This window comes from Zootoca vivipara, chromosome 14 (assembly GCF_965207765.1).
Source record: "Zootoca vivipara chromosome 14, rZooViv2.hap1.1, whole genome shotgun sequence".
NCBI classification, from domain to species: Eukaryota; Metazoa; Chordata; class Lepidosauria; order Squamata; family Lacertidae; genus Zootoca; species Zootoca vivipara.
Genome location: NC_142597.1, coordinates 2,917,810 through 2,930,428, shown reverse-complemented (window position 1 = coordinate 2,930,428; position 12,619 = coordinate 2,917,810). Strand labels below are relative to the sequence as shown.

General features: G+C 41.1%; 1 protein-coding gene across 13 annotated transcripts in view; it reads right to left on the bottom strand.

Moving 5' to 3' along the window:
* Positions 1-12,619, bottom strand: part of PPP3CC (protein phosphatase 3 catalytic subunit gamma) — an 80,897-nt gene that overhangs the window by 63,370 nt on the left and 4,908 nt on the right. For 2 of the 13 annotated variants that reach the window (XM_088657775.1, XM_088657776.1), the window contains exon 1: positions 6,018-6,081. The exons of the other annotated variants lie outside the window; for them this stretch is intronic. In XM_088657775.1, the coding sequence (XP_088513901.1) occupies positions 6,018-6,066 (49 nt within the window). In that variant the 5' untranslated portion in view covers positions 6,067-6,081. Of the gene's footprint in view, positions 1-6,017; positions 6,082-12,619 lie in introns of those variants that run through there. 13 annotated transcript variants of the gene reach the window in all.

The window sequence follows — 12,619 nt, the reverse complement described above, 5'->3', positions numbered from 1 at the left end:
CAAAACTGGCCCTATCTGACCCATGTGAAGGGCTGCCCTGCCTTCAGGGTGTCTCAGCTGGGTGGGCAAAATAGAAGGGGAAGTTGTATAGGGGTATACGCATAGGGGTATATCTCTTCACAGGTATACGCATCTCTGATATATAATGCCACTCCTCCACCTTTCCTGTTTGGTCTATTTCTCTGAAATAAATTGTATCCCTCTATTACTACATTCCAGTCATGAGACTCATCCCACCAGGTTTCAGTGATGCCTATTATGTTGTATTTAGTTTGCTGTACCAAGAGCTCAAGTTCATCTTGTTTATTTCCCAGACCTGTTTGTTGCTGGTTTTTACAATGTCAATCTAGTTTCCATGAGCATTTAGAAGTAGGTTATATCTTCTTTTTAAGACATATATCTCAAAGATACCTTCGGGTATAGGGCGGTATAGAAATAAATAAAATAAAATAAAATAAAATAAATAATAAAAGATTTTATTAAAGTTTCAGTGGGAAATTGCTGCTGCCGGGGACTTTTACAACCAATTGTATATGTTTTACCTTGATATATGTTATTTTACTACTGCAAACTTCATATGAATGCTATAATCTGTAGGTTATCCTGAGAGATTTTGGGAGCAATACTGGTGGGGTATAAATTCACAAAACAAACAAATATTTTTGCTTCTTGTCTGCAAGCAGCTCAACTAAAACATTAGAAACTGTACTGCAATTTCAGTCATGAAGGCCTTTCTAGCTATAAAGTAGAAAAAATATTTCATCATTTTGTTTTCAAGAAACATCAATTAATTTAAAAGCTGATACACAATATATAGAAGTCACACACTTAAACAGAAAAAGTATATACCGATTTTTATGTTCCTATATACTGCCACTGTAGGATTTATCTCCTCTTTTCTCAAGCCAGAAACCAGTTTAGACACACACATCATCCCTCTTGGTCACTTTGGATTTTTACAACTCCCCCTATATATACGGTTGGCACTGGATTGGGACGCAGGTGGCGCTGTGGGTTGTAAAACAGAGCCTAGAGCTTGCCGATCAGAAGGTCGGCAGTTCGAACCCCTGCGACAGGGTGAGCTCCCGTTGCTCGGTCCCAGCTCCTGCCAACCTAGCAGTTCGAAAGCACATCAAAAAGTGCAAGTAGATAAATAGGGACCGCTACAGCGGGAAGGTAAACGGCGTTTCCGTGCGCTGCTCTGCTTCGCCAGAAGCAGCATTGTCATGCTGGCCACATGACCTGGAAGCTGTACACCGGCTCCCTCGGCCAATAATGCGAGATGAGCGCCGCAACCCCAGAGTCGGTCACGACTGGACCAAATGGTCAGGGGTCCCTTTACCTTTATGCAGCATATATCTATTCCAATATGTGACCCTTTAGAATACACTGGCTATCAAGTGACCTTGTTGCTTCTGAGGAATGCATTTTAATTTCTTGGCCAATTTTTTTCACAATACTGTAAGAAGAACAAGAAAGGAGCCTCTTAAAATTATTGGCAGCACTAGGAAGGAATCTTCAAACACTTCGGGGCCATGCAGAACATCTAAGAAGTTTGCTCTTTAGCTGCCAAACAACTGTTAAGGGATGCCTTGTCTCCCTCAGAAGTGAATGATCATGTCAGAGCACAACCAAAGTCCCTCCCATTAGCTGCTGAACTGAGGACTTGAGCTGAAGCCCACAGTGCAGCAGTTAGAAGATCCTGCTCTACAGAAAGCAAGGCTCCTGGATTCCATGCATGTCTTGGCCAAACTAGAGACATCCAACCACCTGCCAATAAAAGACATTAATGGTGCCCAGCTCTATTTCCTTCTATATGTGAAGAGCCTGAGCATTCACACAGTCCTAGCTCACTAAAACAGCCAGTGTGGTGTAATGTTAGTGTGTCAAACTAGAATGAGGGAGACTTAGGTTCAAGTCTTCACTAAGCCATAAAGTGAATTGGGAGACCTTGGACTAGTCAATACCTCTCAACCTAACCTACCTCACATGGTTGCTCTGAGGGTAAATATGGGGAGAAGGAAGCCTCTGTTGCTTTGGGCTCCTTGAAAGGCAGGATATAAATGTAATAGTAAGTGGATACAGTTAAATAGCCCAGGAGATTCCCCAACTAAACCCTATGGTCTCTGACATAGTGGATCCTAAATGCATTAAAATGGATATCCCCGTCAAACCACCAACACAATTTTGTTTTGCCCATCATAAAAAATGTCTTGATAATCAACCATTGATTATATCATGCAAGAGCAGTTTATGAAAGATTCTAACTATTTAAAAAAACTACTGCATGGGTCTTAGGAAGCACTTCCAGCTGGCTTAAAACATGGCAGCGGACAGCCTGACTTCTTCTATGGTCTCATTAAGCATGGGCACAAACACTAGCTAAAACAAGCTGGCTGTTAAAACACAGTTTACTATTGTGGGCACCATGCACGCACTGCACTAAAACTGAATGCTGTACTACTTTCAAGCCTCTCACTTGGCCCTCTGTTTCACAAATACAACAGTAAATATAAAAATATTAATCCAGTATAGATAAATTTGATATTTACAGAGCTTGGCTCGTTACTCCAACATCTCTAAAAACTAAAATTCAAGCCAGTCACCAATTCTATACTACTCTTGTGCTACACTAATTAATATACTGCATACAATAATTATAAAAAGTTATTACAAATGTTAACATTAAAACCATCATTAAATGGCACTCAATTATTTTGATACACGAAGCTTACACAATAAAGGGGGACACACAAACAAATTTGTCTGCTTTTGTGTTCCTTCTTATTTTTCTATCGACCTGTAATCTGTTAGCTTCACCACTAGAACAATAATCTTGTTTCCTATTCAGTGCTGATGCTTTCCAGTTTTCAACAAACATGAAACTGTCTCTTTTGTACCAGTTAAATTTGTTAGAAAACTGAGTATCAATGTCATCTACTGCCTGTTTTAGATTTATGCTATGTTTAGTTTCAAAATCACATCAAGTTACATATCCAGGAATACTGTATATCCCAATTCTGTTTCGGGACTTTTAGTTTTTATGTCCCTTGTTTAACATTAAAACTCTTTCATACATTAATTTGTGAACATTAATCCAAATCCTGGTTCATGTTTCTACCAAAGCTGTAGATTTTCTAAACCCTTTATAGTTAACCTTCCAGTTCCTCAAAGTTTTTCCCCTGGATTGTCCTTGCCCATACCTTTCACATTTAGACAGTGCTTTAGCCTTAAAAAAAATATGAAGCAAGCATTACATTTAATTTCCCCCTGCACTTTCTTTATTACTTATAATTACTTACTGTTAATAATAATACTCTATAAACAGACTTCTTCCTACATGGCAATATCACCCAGGAAATTTATTTATTTCACTCCTGAATAGAGGAGGGGTATTCTGGGCTCATCCTAACATTTCAAGTCAACAACTGTTCTACAAAGATTCCAGTTCATCCAGTATTTAAGGCTGAATATACTGTACTGTTTCCAACAATTTTGACATACCAGTAATAGTTGTGAATATTTTTGGTTTGTTCTTAAATTTTGTATTGCTTTTATTGTTCTGTTGTTGCTGCCCTGTGGTCCTTCAGTGGAAGAGTAGGATAAAAACTAATTTAATTAATTTTGTTCCAACGTCAGCCTGTTTTGTATTCTACACAATTCTGACAGGGTACCAGCCTTGCCGTCTGACGATCGGTGCAAATATTGGGTAAGCAAGCCCATAGCCCTTTATAACTGGAATATTTTTAAGTTTGTACTCTGCCTTTATTATACCATGTTTGTAGAATTTTTATAGACATCAAAATCAATGTTATCTGCTGCTTTCAGTTTCCCCTGGGGGCATTTCCTATTCCCTTTCTTCTCATCAGCTGAAGGTTATGTGGGTCACTTGGACTTCCCTTTTCCCTCAGCTAACGAAAGATTAGAGCTGCTTGCCCTTTTGGCATTTTCTTTTCAGCTCACGAGTTACTGTTTAGAACAGCCTTCCCAAGCCTGGCATCTCCTGCTGTTTTGTATTCCAACTCTCACCACCCTAGCCAACACAACCAATGAATAGGGATGGTATTCCAACACATTTGGAGGGCATCAGGTTTGGGAAGGCTATTTTAGAAGCTTCCGACTTCTACCCGATATGTTTTCCAGGAAAAGCTAAATTCAAGGCATCATGCAGAAATTCTTTTTTACTTTGGCTTCACAGTGCAAGTAAAAAAAAATCTGTTTTCTGGACCCAGGATAATAATCTGAAGTACTCTGGGAAGCACGTCAAGTAGTCAAAGGTGGTGGTGATGAGGAGTTTTAATGTACTACACATAAATATATCAAGTATCAAAATAATAATAATAAGGGGGGGGGACACCCAACACAGACTAAAATGTAAGCAAAACTTTCTTATCAAACCACTACTACTACTTTAAGTATTAACTGAGGTATCAAATAAAATTGTACTGTGTGGTATATTTATGAAATTTAAAAGTAAAAACTACATTCAAATAATGACTACATATATACCCAGTGTTAGAGATAGAGCTGCAAATTGCTGTGGTTTAAAGGTAATCCAATGATGCCTTTGTTTTTATCAGCTGGGAAAATAGAGGGTGGTGGGAATGATGGTTTCTATTGTCACCTTTTAAGATAGCAAACAAAAGGAAGGTTTTATTATTGAAAATTCAAAGCATCACAGAAACAGTCCTTCACAGTTAAGGAAGCCTAGTGGGGGTTTTTTAAAGTGAGTTGTCTCCTCCTCCTCAATCACTGCCCTCCGCCTGAGCTGCCATATGACATTTTGCTTATAGAACTTCTTGGTTTCAAAAAAGTTCTAAAAGCAGTATGTCATATGGCAGTATACCTGAAGGAGCGTCTCCACCCCCATCATTCAGCCTGGACACTGAGGTCCAGCGCCAAAGGCCTTCTGGCGGTTCCCTCCCTGTGAGAAGGGAGGTTACAGGGAACCAGGCAGAGGGCCTTCTCAGTAGCGGCGCCCGCCCTGTGGAATGCCCTCCCATCAGAGGTCAGAGATAAACAACTACCTGACATTTAGAAAACATCTGAAGGCAGCACTGTTTAGGGAAGCTTTTAATCTGTGACATTTTATTGTACTTTAATCTTTGCTGGATGCCGCCCAGAGTGGCTGGGGAGACCCAGCTGGATGGGTGGGGTGCAAATAATAAATTGTTGTTGTTGTTGTTGTTATGGCACAGGAACTTGTATCCCACGGAATTTGTAAAACATAAAAAAGAAATCAGAACTAAAGTAGCTTTTTGGATTTTCAGTACCCTCAGCATTATTTAATGGAAACAGAAGAACCCCAGGTTTTCATGTAACTGAGTAGCAATATATCAATGGATATTCGGTTAGGTTTTATCACCACTGACCTCTTCAATACTAGATAATCATACCCAGCAAATGTCATTAACTAGACAAAATGGTGTATGTATCATTTTATTTATATCCCAATCCATCTCATTACATATTATCAATCATCACCAAAAAAATTTATTCTGCTCATTGTCACAAATATATTTATCCTGCTCCTCTTTCAATAACTTGTGGTTCTCCCCATTCTCATTTTATTTTCACAAGTATTCTATTTTGGGCTGAGAGAGTGTGGCAGATTATTTTTTTATTTCCCGCCATTCCTCCCAAAGGATATAACTGTTATAAGCAATAAAAAACAAACAAACACAAAAAATCTTAAAAATAATTTCAGTACAGATGCAGACTGGGAAAAGATCACAGCTTAAAAGACTTGTTGAAAGAGGAAGGATTTTAGTAGGCACTGAAAAGACAACACAGATGGAACATGACTAATATTCAAGGGGAAGGAATTCCAAAGGGTAGATGCCACAACACTAATGGACTGATTCTAACCTTGTGCAGAACAGACCTCCTTATAAGATGGCACCTGCAAGAGGCCTTTATTTTAAAACGCAGTGATCAACTGAGTATGTTTACAGTGAAACAACATTTCAGGTATCTGGTGCCAAGATGTGTAGGCCTTTATACACCAAAACCAATACCTTGAACTAACTGGTAGCCAATGCAATTCTTTCGACAGCAGGGTAGCATGTTGGTGATATCCTTGCCATTGCAATCGAGCCATTGCCTGATGGGACCAAATACACAAAGTTGTTCTGTATCTTGCAACATTTATATGTAATTTTCCTACTTCAAGCCCTAAAAGTACTGCTTGTTATTAATTTAGTCATACAGTGGTGTCTCGCTAGACGAATGCCCTGCTAGACGAATTTTTCACTAGATGAATGGGTTTTGTGATCGGAGGTTGCCTCGCAAGACGACGAGGTTTTCTAGGGCCGCCGCTTCGTTTTGCGAAGCTTGGCTATAAAAACCTCCGATCACAAAACCTATTTGCAAAAGGTATTTCTCTAGCGAAAGGGGAACCAGCTGCAGCGCAGGAAGAAGACAAAGGAAGATCAACTGATCTTCCTTTGCCTTCTTTCCGCGCTGCAGCTGGTTCCCCTTTGTGTTCCACTGGTCTCTGCCGGTTGCCGCGAGCAGTGAGGGGCAACCGGCAGAGACCAGCGGAACACAAAGGGGAACTAGCGCGGGAAGAAGAACTAGCGCGTCCCTCCGCTCCCCCCCCACCGCCTAGCCCGACAGAGCGGCATTTGACGGGGCTTCCGAACCCCCGTCAGATGCCGGCTCTGTCTGGCGGGGGGGGGGGGAGAGGAACGAAGGAAAAGAAAGCTGCCCTTTCTCTTCCTTTGTTCCTCTCCCCCTGCTCCTGAGCATGCACAGATCCCGGGGTTCGGAGACTCTGAACCCCGGGATCTGTCCTTGCTGTCGGCGGTGGGGGGAGAGGAACGAACGGAGAGAAAGGACAGCTTTCTCTCCGTTCGTTCCTCTCCCCCCCCCACCGCCGACAGCAAGGACAGATCGGCGGTGGGGGGAGAGGAACGAACGGAGAGAAAGCTGTCCTTTCTCTCAGTTCGTTCCTCTCCCCCCACCGCCGACAGCAAGGACGGATCCGAGGAGCTGATCCCGGGAAAGCTGCCCTTTCTCTCCGTTCGTTCCTCTTCCCCCAGCGCCAACAGCAAAGACAGGTAGGCAGGTGGCAAGGACAGACAGGGGCTGTTGCCGCCTGTCTGCCTGCCTTCCGCGAGCCAAGCAAGCTAGCGCTGCCACTGCCTCCAGTCCCCCCCCCCCGGAGCCCATAGGAAGGCATTAGATAACTTTTAATGCATTCCTGTGGGAAACGGTGCCTTGCTAGATGAATTTTTCATAGGACGAATTGACCGTCAGAACGAATTAAATTCGTCTAGCGAGGCACCACAGTATATAATTGCAATACTGTCCTCATTTCTAGCTATAAATCTAGGGTCTAAGATCTGTGAATGGTTAACAATGTGATGTTAAAACACTGCTATAGAAAGAGTTTGGCCACAGTGACATATGCCTTAGTTATATCCCGCTAGAATTACTGTGACACACTCTACCTGGGGCTGCCTTAGAAAAGTGCTCAGAAACTTCAACTGGCTGAAAAAATTGCAGCCAGATTGTTAGCCAGGACTGGCTGTAGGCAGCATCCCAGTCACTCAGTACAACAGCTCCCCTGGCTACTGGTCTGTTTCCAGGAACAATTTAAAGTGCTGGTTATGACATGGAACACTTCTAAATGCCACCTCTAACTCCTCAAAAAATTCCATCCATGGGGTCTGTGAAAAAATATTATATATCACTAGGGAAGACAGGTGAACTAATGTCAGTGTACTGGAAAAAGCAAAGATCACCAGTGTTGAAGCAATGATTCTTCAACATCAACTTTGTTGGACTGCTCATGTTGTTCGGATGCCTGATTATCGCCTTCCAAAGCAACTACAGTCGTACCTTGGACGGCGAACAGAATCCGTTCCGGAAGTCAGTTCAACTTCCAAAACGTTCAGAAACCAAAGCACGGTTTCTGATTGGCTGCAGGAAGCTCCTGGGTACAACTGCATTCTATTCCGAACTTAAGAATGGAAAGTGAAATGCTGGTGGACAACAAAAGAGGTTTAAAGACACTCCCAAGGCATATAAATTCAATAAATAAAAATAAATCTTTAAAAGTGAAGTATAAACACAGATAATTGGGTGGGAAACACTGGCCTGCGAGCGCTCCAATTGGACAACAGCCTCTACCAAAGGCATCAAGGACTTTGAAGAAGCACAAATTCAGGACAAAAGGAAGAAAAGAGCTAAGATGAAGGCACCTATGAGCCTACTGTGGAAGGACATGTGGATTCAGAACTGACCTCCACAGTCACTTGTGGACACACCGTTAAGACCGTGTTCATAGAAGACAATCTTACTCAGCTACAGTGATCAACAAAGGAAAAGAAGAATACAGCGTAGGTCCAGGCTATTTGAAAGAGCATATTTCCTCATATGATCCTGCCTGGGCTCTGAGATCTTCCAGGGAGGCCCTTCCCTCAGTCGCACCACTCTCACAGGCACACTTGGTAGGGATGCGGGAGAGGGCCTTCTCAGTGACTGCTCCTGGACTTTGGAGTTCCCTCCATAGAGAAGTTTGATAGGCTTCCTTCTTGTTGTCCTTCCACTAGCAGGTGAAGAGTTTCTTGTTCCAACAGGCTTTTTGGAACTGACTGCTTTAAATGAAAGGGCTGGTAATTATCTGTATGATTTAATAGATATGATAGATGATGATAGATAGATAGATAGATAGATAGATAGATAGATAGATAGATGATTTTAATTTTATTAATGTTTAATTAATAAAATTTTAATTTTATTAATGTTTAATTGTTTGTTAATGATTGTTCCCCTTCCCTATGTTTTAGCTATTCCTATTTTTTTCTAAACAAAATATAGAGACCAACTAAGTTTGTCATAGGGAGGAGCTTTCGTGTGCATGCACACTTCTTCAGATACCTTTTTTTTCTGTAAGCCACCTTGAGTCCCTATTAGGGAAAAAGGCAGGCTATGGGCCTTTGGGCAATGGGCATCCCTTTTGATTTTCAATGACCCTCAGTTTGGCACTAACTGGTATCACAAAATGTTTCAGTTTTGCCACAATGTTCCTAGAAAGGGTGGCATTCTAAATTATAGCATTCTAAATTATAGCATTCTAAATTATGAAGCAAAACTAAGAAGTAGAGTCTATATCTGATTTATACAGTGGTACCTCGGGTTACAAACTTAATTCGTTCTGGAGGTCCGTTCTTAACCTGAAACTGTTCTTAACCTGAGGTACCACTTTAGCTAATGGGGCCTCCCACTGCCACCGCACGATTTCTATTCTCATACTGAAACAAAGTTATTAACCCGAGGTACTATTTCTGGATTAGCGGAGTCTGTAACCTCAAGCATCTGTAACCCAAGGTACCACTGTACCTCCTACCTCTGTAATCCCTTTGTGTTGTGCCTAGATTATAAATCCCAAGAACAGACGTCTATTTATTGATCATTGTTAAGACTCTTTTTGGACTGAAGACCTGTGTAAATATACTTCAAATAAATCAAACAATAAATAAATAAATCAAACAATAAAAGGATTCCAGCTCTGTGCTGAGCAGCTGGGTGACTAGATGATCTCCAATATCTCTTCTGACAATTCTTTTGATTGGTTCTAATATCTGGGACTCCCAACCCTCTCCAAACTCAATCAAGAGCCCCTCACTGGTTATTTGAAATGACAGCAAATGGAAACTTGGTGTTATTGCTCAATCAAGTATGGTCCCCAAAAGCCATTTTTAAGCTCCATTGTAATATGAAACTATATTTTAGGTGGCCAATTTGCTCACTAGAGGTCTGCTGCATTACAGAAAAGGCCATCAGAAAAGTTTAAAAACTAAAACTCACTAGCTAAGCAGTGGCACTTGGAATAATTTTGGTTTCAAACATAATTGTTAGAGTACATGTCTTATAACATCAATTTATGATACAGCATTTGCCTATAGCAGCCAAATTCCAGTGTTCTACAATGAATTATTGGAAGCCTACTATAACTGATAAAGAATCAAGCCTTTCACATTTTGATAATTAAGCTATGACCAAACCAAAACCCAACACCTTTACAAGTTTACAAAACATACAAGTAAAACTGCTTTGAGATGTTGCAGTCTGGATGGAATTTCAATCTTCTCTCATCTGCTTTTGCACAATTGCATATGAAAACCAATACCATGAGTAATCTAATTTGCATAATATATCTCATGTTTTATAAGCGAAGGAGTTATACACAAAAGTGCCCTTCTTTGATAGGCTCACTTTATATCATGGGTGGCGCTGTGGGTTAAACCACTGAGCCTAGGGCTTGCTGATCAGAAGGTCGGCGGTTCAAATCCCGGTGACAGGGTGAGCTCCCGTTGCTCGGTCCCTGCTCCTGCCAACCTAGCAGTTTGAAAGCACGTCAAAGTGCAAGTAGATAAACAGGTACCGCTACAGCGGGAAGGTAAACGGTGTTTCCGTGTGCTGCTCTGGTTCGCCAGAAGCGGCTTTGTCATGCTGGCCACATGACCTGGAAGCTGTACACCGACTCCCTCGGCCAATAACGTGAGATGAGCGCCGCAATCCCAGAGTCGGTCACGACTGGACCTAGCAATCAGGGGTCCCTTTACCTTTACCACTTTATATCACTTACAGAGAACAAGACAGAATGTAAGCAACTAGAAATTTCACTGCAAAAAAACTAGAAAAATTCTTTGTTTTTAGCTATAGCTTACTTCCTTACATCTTATCTAAAAGTCCCACTAAACAATATTACTTCTTCTAAAGAACACCAACCTTGGATGAAACAACAACATGACCAAAATAACTTTTAGAATTTAGGTAAAAAGCAGCCACTAGTATACGCCATCCATTCTAAATTTCCTGCTCAAATTCTCTAACTACCGGTAATTTGCCTTTACGATGGAGATTATTGATGTTGCCTTAATTTTGTACTGACTTAACAGTTTGAAGGTTTGAATTTCTTTTACAGAATCACACTGTGTGTGTAGCTATTAACTAATGTACCGTATTACCACATGCATCCTGCAAGGAAGCATACACAGGATAGGTCCCATTAAGTCTGTGCAAGAATCCTGTGATGTAGGTTTAGCTGAGCCACATTGACTATGTTTGCATGTCACTGTAAACCATAGTTAGTGCCAAGATGGCTCCTGCTTTGCTCCTCCCCTAACATAAGCAACCGCAACAGACCACAATTCCTAACTCACTCTTACAGTACATCTGAAATGAAGATCATGGTTTCTTTCCTTCTAAACAAACCATTTTGTGAAGCCAGGGGTTGTTCTGGGGTTTTCAACTGTGGTTTCAGTGCAACAAACCACAATTCCCAGGTTGGATGTAATGCTAAGCCACCAATCTTAGCTTATTGCTCTATCTTGTGCTCTTCTCCACCTTGTATGTAAATATCTCCTCATGCAATCATCTCTGATTTGCAGACAGTTGGGTCAAGGACAATGCCTGTAGAAACACATGGAAAGTTTGCTGTGCGCCAATGTGGCTGGAATTCAGCACACACTAACCTAAAACCACGACTATCATACACTGAGATTGTCATAAGACAATCCATAAGGAGATGTTTTCTCCTCACCTGAAGGAGGGCAGTTATCAACTGGGGAGGAAACTCTATACCAGGCATCCCCAAACTTCGGCCCTCCAGAAGTTTTGGACTACAATTCCCATCATCCTTGACTACTGGTCCTGTTAGCTAGGGATCATGGGAGTTGTAGGCCAAAAATCTGGAGGGCCGCAGTTTGGGGATGCCTGCTCTATACTCATGGTCTATTCAATTTTTAAGTCCATGTTTGAAATGAATGGGTGGATGGATGAATACAGTGGCTTTATCGTCTGGCATTACTAAACTTATTTTAACTTGGCTTACATATGTTGCTAGTCCTTTGCTTTTCATAGAATCATAGAGTTGGAAGAGACCACAAGGGTCATCCAGTCCAACCCCCTGCCAAGCAGGAAACACCATCAAAGCATTCTTGACATATGCCTGTCAAGCCTCTGCTTTTGCAAGTTTCTGCAACTGTGCTAAGGTTCCACCAAATTTCACAAATGATTTGGATATATAAATGGATTTAGGTGTCCACAGGACTAATGGCAGGAAGGGGGAAACCAGCATTAAGTTTCTTATTGAGTTGCTTTCTTCTATTCAATGTTCAGCAAGCCAGATATTTTCAGTGTCAAATTTGCAAGAATTACATCAAGGTTGTAGAATCAGTTCTGTAAGAGTTAGATCCCAAGAACTTCCTCAGAGATATTCCTTGAAGTGATTCATTGCATTTTTTAAAAATAAAGACACTGGCAAAACAAGATACTGATCCTCAGCATGGAATTTTCTAAGTGCAGTGCTTAGAATGAGAAATGTGAAAAGGGGCCCAAGTAAATTGATGGGGGCAGTGTTGGTTTTCATAAACGATAGAAATAGCACAATTTAAAGAAGATCTAATGTTTGCAAAGTCACTTGCAAAAATTAATATATGGAGGAAATACAGTCTTGTATATTTAATAAGATGGACATTTTCAGTCCAGAAAGTGATCAAAGTCCGGATTTCTCCTCAGAACTCAAATGTTTAGCAGATACAGTAAATTACCTTGCAATAATTTTGCCTTAAAAGAAATAGAGCCCCGGGCATCCAAAATTACTTCA